We start from the raw sequence: 22,202 nt of genomic DNA on the forward strand, positions 1-22,202 counted from the left end.
AAGTCAAATTACAGATCATATCATTACTAATAAGCATCAAATATACATAATATTGTGTGTGATGGATGCAATCAGAGATTGCGTGTAGAAAGCAGTGGCATTTGTGGTGCCCTCCTTAATTGTAGGAGGAGAAGATGGTAAGAAGAGAGAAGAAGAAAGAAAGAGAGAAAGAAGAAAAAGAGAAGGAAGAGAAAAAATAAAGATTTACATTTTTTATTTTGAATAGCTTTGTTTATTTTTTTCTGTAATATTACATTTTTTATTTGGGGGTTTGGATTTTTTAAACATAGACTGCCCTCTGGGCAGGCTTATCGCCTAGTATTGCATAAATGTTTTTACATGTTTTTCATCTACTTAACTGCAAAGGGCTCCAATGCACATCTTTATATGTCTATATATGTATACATATATATTTATGTATTTTTATGTGTGTGTATATATATATGTAAATACATATATACACACATAAATACATATGTACACATAAAAAGACATATATATACATATTTAGACTCGTATATGTATGTAACTGTATCTCAGAGCCCTTTCGCTGCCTTATTTTTTTCTAACAGCTGACCCTATAACTTTTGTGTGCAATATTTTTTTAAATGGTTTTTATTAGATGGTGTTATTATGAGTGTAACTGTACTTTGTAATGTATTTTTTATCGCCTAGATTTAGAGTTTTGTCGGTAACGACCCGCGTAGCTAACGCTGGCTTTTTTCTGGCCGCACCTTTTAAATACCTCTGGTATTGAGAGTTCACAGAATGGCTGCGTTAGACTCCAAAAAAGGAGCGTACAGGCATATTTACCGCCACTGCAACTCTGCAACTCTCGATACCAGAGTTGCTTACGGACGCGGCCAGCTTAAAAAACGTGCTCATGCACGATTCCCCCATAGAAAACAATGGGGCTGTTTGAGCTGAAAATAAAACCTAACACCTGCAAAAAAGCTGCGTTCAGCTCCTAACGCAGCCCCATTGTTTCCTATGGGGAAACACTTCCTACGTCTGTACCTAACACTCTAACATGTACCCCGAGTCTAAACACCCCTAATCTGCCCTCCCTAACATCGCCGACACCTAACTTCAATTATTAACCCCTAATCTGCCGACCTAATCTCGCCGCTACTGTAATAAATGTATTAACCCCTAAAGCTAAGTCTAACCCTAACACTAACACCCCCCTAAGTTAAATATAATTTAAATCTAACGAAATAAATTAACTCTTATTAAATAAATTATTCCTATTTAAAGCTAAATACTTACCTGTAAAATAAATCCTAATATAGCTACAATATAAATTATAATTATATTGTAGCTATTTTAGGATTAATATTTATTTTACAGGTAACTTTGTATTTATTTTAACCAGGTACAATAGCTATTAAATAGTTAAGAACTATTTAATAGCTAAAATAGTTAAAATAATTACAAAATTACCTGTAAAATAAATCCTAACCTAAGTTACAATTAAACCTTACACTACAATATCAATAAATTAATTAAATAAAATACCTACAATTATCTACAATTAAACCTAACACTACACTATCAATAAATTAATTAAATACAATATCTACAAATAAATACAATTAAATAAACTAACTAAAGTAAAAAAATAAAAAAGAACTAAGTTACAAAAAATAATAAAATATTTACAAACATTAGAAAAATATTACAACAATTTTAAACTAATTACACCTACTCTAAGCCCCCTAATAAAATAACAAAGACCCCCAAAATAAAAAAAATGCCCTACCCTATTCTAAATTACAAAAGTTCAAAGCTCTTTTACCTTACCATCCCTGAACAGGGCCCTTTACGGGGCATGCCCCAAAGAATTCAGCTCTTTTGCCTGTAAAGAAAAACATACAAAACCCCCGCCAACATTAAAACCCACCACCCACATACCCCTAATCTAACCCAAAATCCCCTTAAATAAACCTAACACTAAGCCCCTGAAGATCTTCCTACCTTATCTTCACCTCACCGGGTATCACCGATTGGTCCTGGCTCCAAAATCTTCATCCAAGCCCAAGCGGGGGCTAGACATCCATCATCCGACGGCTGAAGAAGTCCAGAAGAGGCTCCAAAGTCTTCATCCTATCCGGGAAGAAGAGTAGATCCGGACCGGCAACCATCTTCTTCCACGCGGCATCTTCTATCTTCATCCGATGAGGACCGGCTCCATCTTGAAGACCTCCACCGCTGACCCATCTTCTTCTTCCGACGACTTCCCGACGAATGACGGTTCCTTTAAGGGACGTCATCCAAGATGGCGTCCCTCAAATTCCGATTGGCTGATAGGATTCTATCAGCCAATCGGAATTAAGGTAGGAAAATTCTGATCAGAATCAAGTTCAATCCGATTGGCTGATTCAATCAGCCAATCAGATTGAGCTCACATTCTATTGGCTGTTTCTATTGGCTGATTCCCAAATCTGGAATGCCCAAATTTAAACTTATTCTGAAATCCAAACTTTTTTAATTAAAATTTCATTTATTTTTTTAAAATAAAGTTATTATAAATGTAATAACAGCTGCTTCTTACATTACGGGAGGAAGGCTCGCATATGTGAACCTGCCCCACAAGGGCTCAGGAGCAGCTTTCGCTGTTTAGTACATAGAGCCCTTAATGTAATTGCACATTTAAGGCTAGATTATAAGTGGATCAGTAATTTGCGTACCCACTAACAAGTTAACTCCATTAGAAGTAAGCTTTTTTGCGGAAAAGCCCTAACCCGATGCACGCAAAAAGCCGAACATCGAATATCATGACTGTGTTAACGTATTAACCCAAAATAATTCAATGGAGCGTGAAAAGTGGGAAAAACCCTCATTGCATGCAAACTCTTGCATTTTCTCAAGTGTGCTAACCTGAAATTACATATCAATTTCACATTCCAATGCTCTTCACATAGCAGAATAAAAACATCTATCTATCTATATATCTATCTATCTACTGTATCTATATATATATATATATATATATATATAATGTTTTTTAAATATTTACAGTAAATACATAGTTAAACACTTTCGGGTAGATTACGAGTTTTTGTAGGTAAGGCTTGCGTTGTTAACAAGCCTTTTTTTCTCACCGCTCACTTAAGACAACGCTGGTATTACAGGTTTTTTAAACCCGGCGTTAGCCACAAAAAAAGTGAGCGTAGAGCAAAATTTAGCTCCACATCTCACTGTAATACCAGCGCTGCTTACGGTAGCGGTGAGCTGGCTAAACGTGCTCGTACACAATTTCTCCACAGGAAACAATGGGGCTGAGCCGGCTAAAAAAAAAACTAACACTTGCAAAAAAGCAGCGTTCAGCTCCTAACGCAGCCCCATTGTTTCCTATGGGGAAATACATTTTATGTCTGCACCTAACACCCTAACATGAACCCAGAGTCTAAACACCCCTAATCTTACACTTATTAACCCCTAATCTGCCGCCCACGACATCGCCGACACCTACATTATATTATTAACCCCTAATCTGCCGCTCCGGACACCGCCGCCACCTACATTATACTTATGAACCCCTAATCTACTGCCCCCAACATCGCCGAACCCTACATTATATTTATTAACCCCTACTCTGCCCCCCCAATGTCGCTGCAACTATATTAAATTTATTAACCCCTAATCTGCCGCCGCCACTATAATAAAGTTATTATCCCCTACAACTAAGTCTAACCCTAACCCTAACACCCCCCTAATTTAAATATAATTTTAAATATTCTTAATAAAATTACTACAATTAAATAAATTATTCCTATTTAAAACTAAATACTTACCTATCAAATAAACCCTAAGCTAGCTACAATATAACTAATAGTTACATTGTAACTAGCTTATGGTTTATTTTTATTTTACAGGCAAGTTTATATTTATTTTAACTAGGTAGAATATTTATTAAATAGTTATTAACTATTTAATAGCTACCTAGCTAAAATAAAGACAAATTTACCTATAAAATAAAACCTAACCTAAGTTACAATTACACCTAACACTACAATATCATTAAATTATTTACCTAAACTACCTACAATTAATTACAATTAAATTAAATAAACTTAAGTACGAAAAACAACAAACACTAAATTACAGAAAATAAAAAAAATAATTAAAACATTTTTAAACTAATTACACCTAATCTAATCCCCCTAATAAAATATAAAAACCCCCAAAATAATAAAATTCCCTACCCTATACTAAATTACAAATAGCCCTTAAAAGGGCCTTTTGCGGGGCATTGCCCCAAAGTAATCAGCTCTTTTACCTGTAAAAAAAAATACAATACCCCCCAACATTAAAACCCACCACCCACACACCCAGCCCTACTCTAAAACTTCATCCAAGATGGTGTTCCTTGCATTCTATTGGCTGATTGGAACAGCCAATATAATGTGAGCTCAATCCTATTGGCTGATTGCATCAGCCAATAGGATTTTTCCTACCTTAATTCCGATTGGCTGATAGAATCCTATCAGCCAATTGGAATTGAAGGGACACCATCTTGGATGATGTCATTTAAAGGAACCTTCATTCTTCAGTTGGACTTCGTTTGAAGAGGATGCTCTGCGTCGGCTGAATTGAAGATGGACCCGCTCCGCTCCGGATGGATGAAGATAGAAGATGACGCCTGGATGAAGACTTCTGGCCATCTGGAGGTCCACTTGTGCCCGGCTGGGTGAAGACGTCTCAAGGTAGGGTGATCTTCAAGGGGTTAGTGTTAGATTTTATTAAGATTGAATTGGGTGTGTTTTAGAGTAGGGTTGGGTATGTGGGTGGTGGGTTTTAATGTTAAAAGGCCATTTTAAGGGCTATTCGTAATTTAGTATATTGTATGGATTTTTATTGTTTTAGGGGCTTTTTTATTTTATTAGGGGGATTAGATTAGGTGTAATTAGTTTAAAAAAAAATTAATTATTTTTTATTTAACTATTCTACCTAGTTAAAATAAATACAAACTTGCCTGTAAAATAAAAATAAACCCTAAACTAGATACAATGTAACTATTAGTTATATTGTAGCTAGCTTAGGGTTTATTTTACAGGTAAGTATTTAGTTTTAAATAGGAATAATTTAATTAATTGTATTAATTTTATTTAGATTTATTTAAATTATATTTAAGTTAGGGGGGGGGGTTAGGGTTAGGGTAAGACTTAGGCTTAGGGGTTAATACCTTTAATATAGTTGCAACGACTTGGGGGGTGGCAGATTAGGGGTTAATAAATGTAGGTAGGTGTCGGCGATGTTAGGGATGGCAGATTAGGGGTTAATAAAATTTAACTTGTGTTTGTGAGACGGGAGTGCGGCGGTTTAGAGGTTAATACATTTATTAAAGTGGCGGCGATGTCCGGTCGGCAGATTAGGGGTTAAAATTTTTATTTAAGTGTTTGCGATGTGGGGGGGGGGGGGGCTCTGTTTAGGGGTTAATAGGTAGTTTATGGGTGTTAGTGTACTTTTTAGCACTTTAGTTAAGAGTTTTATGTCACGGCATTAGCCCATAAAACTCTTAACTAATGACTTTTAAATGCGGTGTCAGTCAGGAGAGGGTGTACCGCTCACTTTCTCCAAGACACGTAATACCGGCGTTAGGAAAATCCCATAGAAAAGATACGATACGCAATTGACGTAAGGGGATTTGCGGTATGCTTGGATTGCGTTAGAAAAGTGAGCGGTACAACTGTACCTGCCAGACTCGTAATACCAGCGGGCGTTAAAAAGCAGCGTTGGGACCTCTCAACGCTGCTTTATAAGGCTAACGCAGGATTCGTAATCTAGGCGTTTATTAATTATAAATATTGCATAAATATGATTTTATGTTTTCAGCTACTTGACTGCAGAGCTCCAATTCACTTAAATATATGCTCAACGCAGCCATATCGCCGGCACAAGCCGGGTTTTTTAAAACTTGTAATGGCAGAGCTATAGGGGTTAAATACCGCCATTTTTGTTGCATTCTTTACTTTCCCTATAGCGCTCAAAACTCGTAATCTAGGTTTATGTGCAAAAGTCATGTATATTCATGCATCATTTTATAAATTTACACCTTGATTAGTTTCTTAAAGATGGGGATAGTTTTTTGGCCTATTCCTACCTTTGACAGAGACATTTTCAACCAAGTCAAATAAAACAACAATAGAAAAAAAAACTATATACACAGCACATAGAGCCACTCAGACACTGACACACACATATAAAACTTACTCTGTCAAAGACAAAAACAGGCCATAATTATATATATATGTACAGTAAACTCTCAATTAACCGGCACCCATGGGGATTGGTAGATACCGAATAAGTGTATTTCTGGTTGCTTGAGAGTTACTATTAAAAATAGGCCTAATTAGTTCTATAACCTAGGTTTTTACTATAAATTAAATGCTGTATTTGCTTGATACTGTATTAATATTTAAATACTTACAAGGGTTAGTGTGGCAGAAAAGAGTCTTGAGACATCAATTACTGTGCCTGTGTATTGGTCTATCTACAAGATCTGGACTGTTTGTTTGTTATAGAGCACATTTAAGTTCTAACATGTTTCCTTTTTTTTTCCGGTTCCTTGAGAGTGCCGGTTGCTTGTCTACTGTATAGGTATATATATATATATATATATATATATATATATATATATATATATATATATACACACACACATTTACATACAGTATATATATATATATATATATATATATATGCACACATTTATCTGAGCTTTTAGCTTTTTAAAAACTTGGTGGAGTTCCAATTAAACTTTCCACTACTTAGTCCTAACCCCATATCTGCCCCCTTTACCCCACTCCATAACTGAAAGTAATAGCAGGAAATGCTTGCTGGAGACACAGTATTTCTGTGTTGTTTTTTGACAATGCAGTGAAGAGCAGCTGTCTTCTCTATGCTGGGACAGCCTAACCCCCGCTGCTGCCTTCACTGCTATGATCGGCGTGAGAGCTGTATCGGGAGAAATGTAGCTGTGATCCGTCATCCCTGCATTTTTCCCCAGACATGGAGGCCCATTTATCAAGCTCCGTATGGACTGCTCTCCGCATTCAGCGAGGTCTTGCGGACCTGATCTGCACTGTAGGATCAGGTCCCCAAGACCTTTCTTAAATAGGCCTCATAGTGTGTCTGTCGTTTTACCCTACCTCAGGACACGTTTAGGAGCTCTACAGCTGCTGGATGGTATAATCCCGCTCTGTACAGAAATATATGACTAGTCTCAGTTGGGTGCGCTAATTTTAACGTGCATGCCGACTCATTTTAAAAGCAGAGTTTTTTTGCTATTGCAGCTGGGGCAGTATATTAGTTTTGCAAAGTGGGCTTATGAAAAAGCCAATATTATTTTCTTTTAATTATAGAACCAGCCGGGATTAACCAGAAACGTTCGCGACTCCCGCCCCCCACCCCAGAAAGTTGCATGCTTGCATATATTTAAAAAATTGATTCTTAATTAGTTTTGCAGTGCAGGCTCAAAGGGTAGCTGCATTGGGCCCCACAACAAAGACTGGGCCCAGGACAGCTGCCCCTTTTGCCCCGCATTAAAGACGGCCATGTGTGGGAGGGAAGGAGGGAGGGCGGGCGGTTTTGTGGTGCAGGAGAGAGAGGGAAGGGAGAAAGGGGAGGGCTCTCTACACTACAGAAAAATATTTGGGGAGAGGGGAATGGTACCTATTAGCAATCTCTTACGGGTAAAGGATGCGGAGGATCACTACACTACACATTTTTTTTTTATTAATAAATAATAAGAAAAATAATATAAACTGAGTAGTACCTAATATGGCTGCTACTTGTTAGGGGGGGTTAGAGAGATGTTTGGGAAGGATCAAGGAGGTGGAAGGGTTGAGCAAGAATCCCTTCATTAAAAAAAAAAGACCTAAACTGTATACTGGCAGACTGTCTAAGATTGTGGTGACTAGTGTGGGGTGGGAGGAAAGAAGAGAGCTGTTTGGGAGGGATTAGGGATCATGCATGTCTGCTATTTCTGAACAAAGGAGATCTCAGAGAAGCTTTTACAACCATTTGTGTTATGACTTCACAAGTGGTATGTATATAGAAAAATATATACTTTTGATAGGTAAAACAACAAGGCATTATTTCTGTTTAAATGGAGTGATAGCAAAATGCTAAAAATGCTCCGGTACTTTGAGCAAGTTTTTTTCTCTTAAATTCCCGGTACTGATAGGGTTATTGGCTGAATAAACTGTAGATGATAAAAAATAAATTAAATTATTTAATAAATAAAGACGTAAAGGAGAGTTATGTGGCATTTATGAAATGTATATTTTAGTCAGAAAACTGACCCTAGCTACCTTATAGTATTTGTAAATTTAAACATAACAGCTGTAACAAAACTTAATTCTATGCTAGACACAGCTGATGCATAAACACAGACATAATCATGTAGTGCAATTGTTCATTTGTATAGATATATATTGGCATAAACTGCATTAAAAACTAGGTTATTGATTTAAATTTTTAAGAAATTAAAATATATATTTTAGTTATGTTCTATGACATTGTAAATGTAGACTGTATTAAAGAACCATTTTACTCTAAACAGAGTAAAACAGAGTAAAACAAAACAACCAAAACAGTTTGAATCAAGAAATACATTTTTAATATCTGTCATGCACTGCAAACATTTTTTTTTCAAATAATAATGTTGTTGTAATAAACAATGATGTATTTTTTTTATAGAAGTCCGGTACTAAACCAGAGGGAATAGATTTATGTGGAGCTCATATTGAATGGACAAAAGAAAAATCCAGCCGGAAAAATGTTTTTCAGGTAAAAGTCTTATTCATATTATTACTTTGATTGGTAAAAAGTTGATATTTCAATAATTTTGCACTGGATATTAAAAAATGTATGGTAGTGGAAAAAAATGCCAATCAGGGTGGGTCTTGGTTTCATGTAAAATTAGATTTAGCACACAAATTTGCTTTTATTTAACCTTCTGAAACATTATTTTAGAGATGTAATATAGTTCAATGGTCAGCTAAATCAACTTGTGACTTCTGAGATCACAAAGCTACTACATTACTTATTCAAGGTTAAAGTGTGTTCCTTCTCTCCAGTGAGTTATTAAACACATGGACACAAAAAAAAATTGAATTGTGAATTTCAAACACAGATTCTGTATATGTTAATTCCCATAAGGAAATGTTTATAAAGATTAAGCTGAAGACCCTGAAGCCTGAAGTAATTTAATAACTAGAAATTCTATGAAGAGGCTGCCCCTTAAAGTCTCTTTGCATTTTTAACTCACACACACATGATCGGCCCCAAAGTCCTGCACTCAGTCATAGTCTACCTTGCTGCATCCTTGTTCTCTTTCATAATCTGGTAGAAGTCTAATCTATGGTTGATATGCCAGTATGTTTTATAAGAGTATTCCTTAGGAGTCCAGGTGTTGACACCAGTAGACAGTCTTGGGTGGTGTTTCTAGATGTTGCACAAGGACATTTTGGGAAAAGTAGATTTATATAAAATAATAAGAAATAAGTTGTAGAAAACAATTACCCATCCTTGGTTTATAGCACTGTGGTAGCTTTTAGTAGCACATCCATATTTTATTGTCTAGAATTAACCCTGATGTACATACCCTCATTACTGGTCCTGGTATCTAATATTTGCATGAATTCCTAGACATTGCTTCTTATGTGTATAATGTTTGCATGCTCAAAACATTAAGGTACAATGTACTGAAAATGCTTCTCTGTTCCATTTAAAAGAGAGTATTTGAATATATACTGTAGTTCTTTGATTTTTACAACATTTTTGTTTCTTTGCTAAGTAAACCTATTTTTTGAGAGTTTTCATTGAGGCATCATTTGTATATGAACAAGTCTTTTCTATTAGTTTTAATTTAAATCTAAACTTTTACTTAACATGTTTAATACAAAAAAATATTTTAAAATATATAACTGCTGTTCTCTAATATGCATTATAAAACATTTGAATACAATTTCATATTTTAAATTATTGTGCATATAGGTGTTAGAGGTACAAACTCTACCCTTTATGTGAGCCGACTGGCTCTAGGACAATCATTTGTGTTTGAGGCATAACAACCTGGGACATTAACCTTTATACCTAGGTCCGGTGAGTATATGCAGGAGGAAGCTCTGGGAGAATCGTCATGTTGATCCAGTGAGCTATAACATAACTGTGACAAATCCTCTGTATGTGCATGAATCTGGGAGGATCTATATGCCAAAGCATTTTCTTGTTGTTCATCTGTTAACCAAATTTGCCACTACATGGGAGAACAATTGTGGTGGTTTGATAAACTATCACACTGATGCAAACTCTTTGTTATGATCAGAACGATTAACAACTATGAGTTTTGCATTTTTTTTGGTACCCCGCTTAGTATCACTGATATATCTGGAATCTGTGTTACTTCTTGTCCTATGCACTTAAAGTGATATTAGAAATACATCATTTTTGCTTGCAGTTTCTGGAGTGGTCTCCCTTTATGTGTCACAGTTTGTTGATTACTATAGCTTGATATACAGTAGGTGGTGCTGGATATAATCTACTTGCAGTTTATTTTTAATTGTTAATATATATTTATGTGTTTATATGTGTAACACATAAATATATATGCATAGAAGCATATTTATATATATTTACTGGGAAAACACAGTTCCCATCGACCGCAATGTAAACACCCCAATTTCATCCCAAAAATACTGCCTAGTGCAGTTATTTTATTAAAAAAATAAAGACGCTGCTATCTTTATTTTTAAATCAAATAAACTACACTGTATTTTGGGGGCATTTGGGGGAAATGTATAAAATTAACCAGGGATCTGATCTCTGGTTAATTTTATAAGAGCTAATTGCTACCACAAGCTTGTGGTAGCAATAACCAGTCACTTGTAATGACTAGTTATTTATCGTGCGCCCTCAAACAGGCAAAGTTGACCATTTTCGGGGGGGGGGTGATAATTTAGTGCTTCACTTGTAATCTAGCATATATTGTTTTTGATGGAGACAAAAATTTAAACCTATAGAAAGCCCTCTCTTATTGCATTGCTCACTGTTTCTTACTGTTTTCAAACTTGCACATTATTGTGTATTTTAATAAAACATGTAAAAACTATAATACTGCATATTTGTTAAGTAACCTTCAGGCAAATTTTGTAAAAAAAAAAAAAAAACAAAACAAAAAAAAAACCCTGTAAATTATTAGTGTATTTAATGCTAGACTCTAGTTATTCAAAGTGTTCCATTTCAAACGTATATAAAGGAACTGGAAGCTTGGATCAATATTTTATAGCACAACTTCCGAGTCATACATGGTCAGGAGAAACAGACTTTTTTTTTTCTTTTTTGTCTCATTACCTACAGAATAATGAAAGGCCACAGACTGAAACGAGGCAATAATTAGCCCTGCTGATGTGTTCTCTTATAAATTACAGTAAAATTCTTAGTTTAAATTAGCCTGAGTTTTCAATTTAAGACCATGAATTATTGATTATATATGGAAAATGACCACTGAATAGTTTGGATAAGAGAAATCAGAGAAACAAAATTATACCTGTTAGCTATGTTTACATTTAAAATCCATTACATTAAGGGAATGATATTAATTATAGTAACATAATGAGACAGAGTGGAGGTGCATTAGTATTGTAATATATTATGTTGTACAGTTTGGGTTTAATAATGTGGAGAGTGTATTAGCTTTTTGTGTGTTAATTTAACTGAAAATAATAGCTAAGTTACAGATGTGTCAGATACAACAAAATGCAATAAGACAAACAGAACAATTACATTCCTTTTAAAAGCAATTACTAGACTGTTTTCTATTGGCAAACAAGGTTATCAGCGTCCATCATAGTGGGAGTGAACTGGAAAAGATTTACGTTTAGATCAAATGCTTGAAACATTTTTTTTTTTTTTGTTAAGTGCACTTTAGTGTTTAGCTTGAAATTTAAAGCACAGAGGATTAAAAGGATTACAACATAATCTTAAATAATCCTAACTGTCATTTACACAGAAATGGTGGTAATAACGAATAAAACCATGTTAAAGAATAGTAGTCTTGTCACTCAGTGAAACACTGCTGTTGTCATCCTGTCATTATCTCTTCAGGTCTCCTAAGGATACTTTTATCTGCACTAGGTACACTTTAATTATGTAACCAAAGACATTTAAGCAATGGAATGTTTGTCTTCTACTCTAATAGAATCACTGAAGCATCTATAAACTGATTAGTGGAGGAAAATCTTGATGCTCAATATTTTATGCTTCTTGAAACTTTACAAAACACGGAATCGTCAAGATTGTGCAATTTGCCTCCTCGGTTTTGTCTCAGCTGTTAGTCCTTCTGAATTCAATATTTTGACAGGTCACTGGGGAAGATTCTTGCATTGTATCTGACCTTATTGCACATCTGGCCTCTGGTTAGTAAATGCTGAAGGTCCTCTAACAAATGATCATGGCATAATGAACCTAATACTTGAAGGGAATTGTTTTTTTTTATGTCTGTGAAATGTAGTATGTCAAATTAATTGACATGATAGATCACTCCACACTTTTTATTAAGTCTCATATATATATATATATATATATATATATATATGTGGGTGTATACACAGTATATATGTGTGTATATATATATATATATATATATATATATATATATATATATATATATATATATATATATATATAAATAAAACGGCTGACAATATTTCTCCCAAATTCCAAATAAAAATACTGTTATTTAGAGCATTTATTTGCAGAAAATGTCAAAAGGTCAAAATCACAAAATAGATGCAGTGTTTTCAGACCTCAATGAAAAGTTTATATTCATTTTTAAACAACACTAATGTTTCACCTTAGCAAGAGATTATAAATCAATATTTGGTTGATTTTCAAACACAGCTTTCATGCTTTTGCATGCTTTGCACCAGTCTTTTACATTGCTGTTGCATGACTTTATACCACTTCTGGCACAAAAATTCAAACAGTTTGGCTTTGTTTAATGGCTTGTGACCATCCATCTTCCTCTTGATCACATTCCAAAGGTTTCCAATGGGGTTCAGGTCTGGATATTGGACTGGTCATGACAGGGTCTTGATCTGGTTGTATTCCATCACACCTTGATTAACCTGGCTGTGTGGAATGGAGCGCTGTCCTGCTGGAAAATCCAAATTTAGGGTTGGGGAACATTGTCATAGCAGACGGAAGCAAATATTTTTCAGGATAACCTTGTATGTGACATGATTTATATGTCCTTCACAAAGATAAATCTTCCCAATTCTAGGTCATTTTCTCTGATGAGTCAAATTTTCATCTTTGCCCAATGCCTGGTCATCTAATGGTTAGACGGAGACCTTGAAATGGTGATGATCTGGGGATACTTCAGCAAGGTTGGAATTTGGCAGATTTTATATATATATATATACTGTATATTGCACAAAAAAGTAAGATTAACTTTCTTAAATTATACATGAAACACTATCAATTGAGCCACTTCTGTATTAATCTGTACACTCTACTAATTTTTCAAATATAACATACTTTTTAGACAAGCTTTTATTGTTAATAACTAATTTTCAATTGTTTATTATAATTTAATTATAAAAGTTTATGCATGTAAAAAGTTGATAATGTGTGACGCTTCCTTTTATAATAAAAGGGTAAAAGTACATAAATGCATAAAAAAAAATGGCCAACAGTCTTTATGAAATATAACAGTTTGATAAATCTTAGGGACAGATTTTAGTTTGGTAAAATGCAGTGTATTATTTTTTAATATATAAAACTTTATAATTGCACTACAAAGAAGTCTTGTGGGCACGGACAAACAAAACTGCAACTTAATACATACATTTGGATTGGTGTTTTCTGAGGTTTTTCATTAAAGGTTCACCAAATGGTTTATCAGAATATTCAAATAACATTATTATAAAATACTTAGAATGTAATAACTTTATATTTAGATGAATTGTAAAAGGATAGGCCATTTACACAGTCCTTGTCAACTATTTTGTGTTGTAGACGTATTTTGCATTTTAACTACTTATTTTCTTTTCTTTTATTTATTTTATTTCATTTGTTTTACCCATTTTTATTTGTTCTGATGACTTTTTTTTTTTAGTTTTTGTTTCTTCTATTTCTTTATAAACATACATGATGTATAGTTTTTAAAATTTCAAAACTGGCTTGGACATAACTTCCAACCTGACCACACAAGGGTAAAACTCAGCCTTCTTGGTTTACATTGCCACTAAATGCTGATTTAATACATTAGATAGAGCCAAGAATCAATTTAAAATATATAAAAAAAAAACTTTTATATTAAAATAATGACTGTGGATGTTTCGAATTAGAAGAGCTCAAATGACTATTATAATTCAATCAAGGTTAATGCTAAAGGTTTTTATAAAATTTGGTAATATGTCTCCTTAAAATTTACTCTAAAACATTATTTGTATGATATACTTACCATCCTTTATTTTTGTAATCCTAAAAATTACACTTACACAATTACCTTTGAGACAATTAAAAGTGTTATATGCATTTTATATAAAGTATCCAAAGATAATGGAACCAGGAAGAAATATCATTTGTGAAATGCTGACAATGTATTATGGTATAACCCCAAGCACTCGCAGAAAGAGAATCATTTTACTTATTGCAACCTGTACTGAACAGAGATTGGTTCAGTTTGCCATGCCCTGTGTGAGATCTGTATCTTATTCATTTTTGTGCAGTCTGTCCAGTGCGCCAGTATATTACTCTAAAGGTCCTCTTCTCTCAGCCTCTGTATCATCTGTTATGTCTCTGCCTGTGTTTCACTAATCCAGTCTGCAGGCTTGAGGCCTAAAGCACAGCAATATGCTCTATCGCTTTTCTCTTACATGCTGTGTTTGTTGATTGGACTGTTTAGTTGCATTGACTGCTGGCTTGACTATCTGTTCTGCACTTTTGCCTTACCCTTACCCGATCTGTTACTGATTGGACATACCTCTGACCTGCTCTGTCTCGCTACCTATAAAAACCCTTCTCTGCTACCTTTGCACAATGGCTCCCTGCATAGCCAGAAAAAGAGGCATGTTTACCCATGATACAATGCATATATAATATTAATCTATTATTAGTAGTAGTAGTATAATTATCGCTAATTTGTAGAGCACCAACAGATTCCGCAGCACTAATCTACCCTAATATACATGGGGTATATTCCAATAATTTAGAATTCTCTCTTCAAGTTTATAGTTCTCAGCTAAACTAATTGTTGGAAGTTCTTAAAAATAATGTTAGCAGCATATACAGGAAAATATTAGAATAAACAACATACTATTCAAGTCATGAAATGTAATTTGGGCAGAAAAATGCAGATACATGGAAAAGTAACATGTAAGTAGCAAAAACAGGAGACTACTGGGGCTTTCCCAATGCCTCAACCAGGGACTCACCAATATCTACATGTATGACCACTAGTAAGCATCTCAATTAAATATGTTGTAACCACTGTAAAGCAGTCTACAATGTCAGAAAGAAAATGCTGTCAACAGTCATTTTGCTCTATCCACTGAGGAGTTGTAACATACAATATAGCAGACTATTCATGCAGAAGGTAAAAACAGAGTATGAATCATAAAATTACTTCATCGTTAAAGACAACACCTTTTCTTGATTTCACCAGTAAGTGCTAAAGAATATAACCTTCTAATGACATTATTAGAATAACATCACTTCTGCTTTCACACAAAAATAATTGCAAAATACTCAAATTATATTTATCATCTACATGTAGATTAACTATTCTAAGGATGTATTACTCTACATTATATGTGCAAATAAGGGTAAGCATCTAGTAAAATCAAAATTTGTTCAAAATTTTTATTTGCTTCATCATTAAGTGAGAAAGTAAACAATTGAGCAATCACAGTATAATATACTGATGGTGCACACCTCAAAATTGAGTATTGTATCTGATTATCCACTTCTGCATCTGGTTGCATGTTGACATTATGTTCCTGGTCTGTTTTTAAGGCCTCCATCGTCTTTCCTTATTATTTCCTAAACCCTCTAGATCTGTTTCTCCCCCTCATCTTGTCCTCTGTGTAAAGGGGAATATTTTCACTTGTAATACAATGTTCTTCTTTTAATATTGTGATCAAGGTCGCAGTATGAGTTATCTGTGCCAGAACCATATTAATATTTGGTAAATAGTAAATAGTGTATTACCATATATGCAAGGTTTTCCCTTCATGCAGTAAGGGTAAGTATCACTATTGTGGTAAAAAAAAGTTGGAGGATAAGATCAGTTAGAATTAATAGCAGTGGGATGATCAAGTTTTTAGGCTTAATGACCAAATGCAGTGGACAATAGATATGTTTACTTGGGGAGTGGGTGGATTAAGGAATCAGACAATTACACTGAAACCTATGTAATATTAACTCCCCCAGCTAGTGAGGGTTTCCCTAGGTCCATTCTGATTGTTAAATACAAATAAAGGCAAAATAATGGGCCAGAAAGATGTTTTATCTGGGAACCATTTTAGGCATATAAATTATAAAAGAAAAAAAAGTATTTGGCTTGTTTTGCAGAAGCTGGAGAAGTGGAAAGAACATACTGTTTTTCCAAAAAGGGGCACACTATCATTTGCATGGGAATGATATAGGCTTTTCAAGGCTGTTTGCTTTCAAGTTAAATTACGATGGTATTACAAGTTGAAAATAAATGCAAATGTGTATGTGCATTCGCAATGTACACTAGAATGATTACCCTGACCTCAGAGTAGGGATGGGCGAATGTGTTTATATCCGAATTCGAATGTTAGAACGAATGTTATTGTAGAAATTCGATTTGCATAATAGAATGTTAATAAGAACAAATATTCTTAAAAATTCAATTTTCAAATGTTATTTACAGTTTAAGAATGTCACATTGGAATATCACATTCGAATTCAAATATTACATTTATAAAACACAATTGTAGACTAGAAACACTATTTCAAATGTCACAATCGAATCGAATATCACATTTGAATCGAATGTCACATTCAAATTCGAATATTACATTTATAAAACACAGTATTAGACTAGAAATACTATTTAGAATTTGAATGTGGCATTCGAATTTGAATGTAGCATTCGAATTCGAATATTACATTTATTAAACACAGTTATAGACTAGAAATACTATTTCAAATTTGAATGTCACATTCGGATTTGAATATTACATTTCGAAATTGAATGAATATATAGCTAAACATTATATTATTCGAACAAATATTTTCGAATTTTATTGAAAAATTTGAAAACGAAAATAGAATGTTAGAATGTATATAAGCATTTGAAATTCGAATGTATCAAAATTCGTTTTAAATTTTGAATTTTTAGAAACATTCGCCCATCCCTACCTCAGAGCTCTGGTTAATTATTAATCGAGTCAAAAAAGTGTCACAAAACACATAAAAAAAACCCATTTAGTACAGTTACACTCATAATAACACCATCTAATATATATATATTTTTTTAAATTGCAATCAAAAGTTATAAGGGCTCAAAGATATGAGGTCTCAGGTGTTAGAAAAAAAGAAAGGCTGCAAAGGGCTTTAACATAGAGATACATATACATGTCTTAATATGTAATTGTATATATATATAATATATAATATATATATTTAAAAAAAAAAAATATATATATATATATATATATATATGTATATATATATATATATATATATATATTTATATATACATTTGTGTGTGTATATGTGTGAATTTATGTATTTATATATGTATTTATATGTGTATTTATGTACTTACAGACGTATATACACATATAAACACATATATACATATGTACTATGAGTTAAATCACCCAAAAAAATCATTAGTCCAGCATGATCGACAGGCACTGCTATAGAGCGAGAGAAGGGGGCGGCACTGCACTTGGAGTTTCTTTTGCAATAATAAAGGTAGGCAACAGACACTGTTCATACACTGCCGTTCACTGCAAATCTGGGCAGACAGGTTCCATGGTAATCTTGTCTGTCTGCTTAATGATAAAAGGAGCCCTGCATGTGTATAATATATGTTAGACATGCATTCAGATTAGGAAGTATGCCAAATATTCACTGATTTTGCTGTATTCTTTGCATTCATTTGAAAATGCAAAGCAAGTGCTCCCTTTAGGGAACAAATGGATTAATGTATGTGCATGACACAAAAATATATATATATGTGATGATGCTGGCTTGTATTAGTAAGCTGCTGTGCAATTGCGCCTCTGCTGGCCTCAAGAAGTTCTATGATAACAATTATGGGGTTAAATAATTTATGTTAACAAACAAATAATGTCGTCAAAATTCTGATGATCCCTATAAAACAAAAGTAATTTATTTCCCTGATAAGCAAATCATACAAAGCATTTTCTTTGTCTGTGCATTTGTCTAATATTTATTTGTTATACATCATCTTTAATATGTTCAAATTTAGCTTTAGCACTTTATAATATTGCACTATTCAATCTTGCAATAGTAAAACTAAAAATTAAACTAAAGTATTATTATATTAAAAGAATAATAAAAATAAAAATAAATATGATTATAAAATGTATAAACGTAACCACGAGAATTTTATGGTAGAATCCTTTTTCTTTCATGTAATTGTCAAGAGTCCATGAGCTAGTGACGTATGGGATATACAATCCTACCAGGAGGGGCAAAGTTTCCCAGACCTTAAAATGCCTATATAAATACACCCCTCACCACACCCACAATTCAGTTTTACAAACTTTGCCTCCTATGGAGGTGGTGAAGTAAGTTTGTGCTTTTTCTTCTGCGCTTCTCAGCATTTTGAAGCCTGATTCCTCTCAGAGTACAGTGTTTGTCAGAGGGATGTGAAGAGAGTATCACCTATTGATTCTATGGTTTTCCTCACTGGAAATCTTTTCAAAGGTTCTCTATTATCGGTCGTAGAGATTCATCTCCTACCTCCCTTTTCAGATTGACAATATACTCTACTGATACTGTTTCAGTTTTGGTTTAGCTATCTGCTATATGTGGATGGGTGTCTTTCGGTAAGTATGTTTTCATTACTTAAGACACTCTGAGCTATGGTTTGTCACTTTATGTATTAATATAAAGTTTTAAATATATGTATTGTAATTATATTTGCCATGAGTTTATGTATATTTCCTTTTGCAAACTATCAGTTTCAAAATTGGGAAACATATTTAGGAAGTTGTTTTTTACCTGGGGTATAGTCTTTCTTCAAATTGACTGCTTTTTCATAAATTTTTCACAGGCAAAATTAGGCTTGCGAGGTCGCAAAATGCTGATATTTATTGCGTCATTCTTGGCGCGAGAATTTTTTTGGCACAAAGGTACGTTCGGTGACGCAAATTCGTCATTTCCGGCGTCTTAGTTGACGCCAGGTTTCCTTCCACAAGGCACCAAATAATTTAATTATTTAAACCCCACTTCCTATATGCCTCATACCTGTTTTATGCTCAGAGGGCTATGCTGTTTGTATTTTCCCCTTCCTGAAACTGCCATATAAGGAAATTGATAATTTTGCTTTATATGTTGTTTTTTCTCTTACATTTACAAGATGTCTCAATCTGATCCTGTCTCAGAAACCACTGTTGGAACCCTTCTGCCTGATAGCAGTTCTACCAAAGCTAAGTGTATCTGTTGTAAGTTAGCAGATAATATATCTCCAGCTGTAGTATGTAACAGTTGTCATGATAAGCTTTTACATGCAGAGAATGTATCCATCAGTAATAGTACAATGCCTGTTGTTCCTTCAACATCTAATGTACATGATATCCCTGTGAATATAAAATATTTTATTGCTGATGTGATTCAGATGGCTTTGCCTGCTATTCCACCTTCTAATAAATGTAAAAGGTCTTTTAAAACTTCTCATAAGGTTGCTGAAATTTCAAATGACCGACAACATACTGAATTATCCTCCTCTATCTGGTTCAGAAGATCCTACCTCAGATATTGACACTGACAAATCTACTTATCTCTTTAAGATGGAGTATATTCGTTCCTTGTTAAAAGAGGTGTTGATTACTTTGGATATTGAGGAAACTAGTCCTCTTGATACTAAAACTAGTAAATGTTTAAATTCTGTTTATAAACCTCCTGTGGTTACTCTAGAGTTTTTTTCTAGTTCCTGATGCTATTTCTGATATGATTTCAAAGGAATGGAAGAGGCCTGGTACTTATTGTATTCCTTCTTCTAAGTTTAAAAAAGTTGTATCCTTTGCCAACAGTTAGATTGGAGTTTTGGGGAAAAAATCCCAAAAGTTGATGGGGCTATTTCTACTCTTGCCAAACGTACTACTATTCCTATGGAAGATAGTACTTCTTTTAAGGACCCTTTAGATAGGAAACTTGAATCTTATCTATAGAAAGCTTATTTATTTTCTGGCTACATTCTTAGACCTGCTATATCCATTGCTGATGTTGCAGCTGCATCAACTTTTTGGTTGGAAAGCTTAGCGCAACAGGAAACAGATTCTGATCTGTCTAGCATTGTTTGCTTGCTTCAACATGCTAATCATTTTATCTGTGATGCTATTTTTGATATCATCAATATTGATGTTAAATCTATGTCTTTAGCTATTTTAGCTAGAAGAGCTTTGTGGCTCAAATATTGGAATGCAGACATGGTATCTAAGTCTAGATTACTATCTCTTTCTTTCCAAGGTAACAATTTATTTGGTTTTCACTTTTCAGTTGTATTCAATTATTTCAAATGTCATTGGGGGGAAGGGAGTTTTTTTACCTCAGGATTAAAGATCTAAGGGTAAATCTAAAGCTTCTAAACATTTTCATTCTTTTCAACAGAATAAGGAACATAAAGCCAATCCTTCCCTCAAAGAATCTGGTTCCAATTGGAAACCTTCTTCAAGTTGGAATAAATCCAAGCCTTTTAAGAAACAAAAGCCAGCCCCCAAGTCTGCATGAAGGTGCAGCCCTCATTCCAGCTCAGCTGGTGGGGGGCAGATTACATTTTTTCCAATACATTTGGTCAGATTCTGTCCAAAATCAATGGATTCAGAGTATTGTCTCTCAAGGGTATCGAATAGGTTCAGAGTAAGACCGCCTTTCTTGGATACTTTCTTGGGTGGAATCCAGCTCTTGTCTAATTTCTGCGGTACATATCCCAGGTGTAGACAATTTGGAAGCGGATTATCTCAGCCGTCAGACTTTACATCCGGGGGAGTGGTCTCTCCATCCAGATGTGTTTTTTCAGATTGTTCAGATGTGGAGTCTTCCAGAAATAGATCTGATGGGTTCCCATCTAAACAAGAAACTTCCCAGGTACTTGTCCAGGTCCAGGGATTCTCAGGCAGAGTCAGTGGATGCGTTAGCAGTTCCTTGGTTTTACCAACCTGCTTATATCTTCCCGCCTCTAGTTCTTCTTCCAAGAGGGATCTCCAAGATCATCATGGAACAATTGTTTGTGTTTCTGCTAGCACCAGCATAGCCTCACAGGTTCTGGTATGTGGATCTCTTCTAGATGTCCAGTTACCAACCATGGCCACTTGCTTTAAGACCAGACCTTCTGTCTCAAGGACCGTTTTTCCATCAGGCTCTCAAATCGTTAAATTTGAAGGTTTGCAAATTGAACACTTAGTGCGTAGTCATAGAGGTTTCTATGACTCAGTGATTGATACTATGTTACAGGCTCGTAAATCTCTTTCTAGGAAGATTTTTTATTGAGTTTGGATGACTTAGATTTCATGGTGTTCTTCTCATAAATTCTCCTGACATTCTTTTATAATTCCTAGAATTTTACAGTTTCTTCAGGATGGTTTGGATAAAGGTTTATCTGCAAGTTCCTTGAAGGGACAAATCTATTCTCTTTCTGTTTTATTTCACAGAAAGATTGCTAAACTTCCTGATATTCACTGTTTTGTGCAGGCTTTGGTCCATATCAAGCCTGTCATTGAATCAATCTCTCCTCCTTGGAGTCTTAATTTGGTTTTGAAGGCTTTACAGGCTCCTCATTTTGTATTCTTTGGATATTAAACTACTTTCTTGGAAAGTGTTCTTCCTTTTGGCTATCTCTTCTGCTAGAAGAGTTTCTGAATTATCTGCTCTTTCTTGTGAGTCTCCTTTTCTGATTTTCCATCAGGATAAGGCAGTTTTGCGGACTTCATTTAAGTTTTTACCTAAAGTTGTGATATCTAACA

At 34.3% G+C, this 22,202-nt stretch overlaps 1 protein-coding gene across 1 annotated transcript in view; it reads left to right on the forward strand.

Moving 5' to 3' along the window:
* Positions 1 to 22,202, forward strand: part of ARHGAP15 (Rho GTPase activating protein 15) — a 1,708,250-nt gene that overhangs the window by 462,711 nt on the left and 1,223,337 nt on the right. Inside the window, exon 7 of the mRNA XM_053712626.1 lies at positions 8,707 to 8,796. Coding sequence (XP_053568601.1) covers positions 8,707 to 8,796 — 90 coding nt within the window. The remainder of the gene's footprint in view (positions 1 to 8,706; positions 8,797 to 22,202) is intronic.

Source organism: Bombina bombina, chromosome 1 (genome assembly GCF_027579735.1).
Source record: "Bombina bombina isolate aBomBom1 chromosome 1, aBomBom1.pri, whole genome shotgun sequence".
Taxonomy (NCBI): domain Eukaryota; kingdom Metazoa; phylum Chordata; class Amphibia; order Anura; family Bombinatoridae; genus Bombina; species Bombina bombina.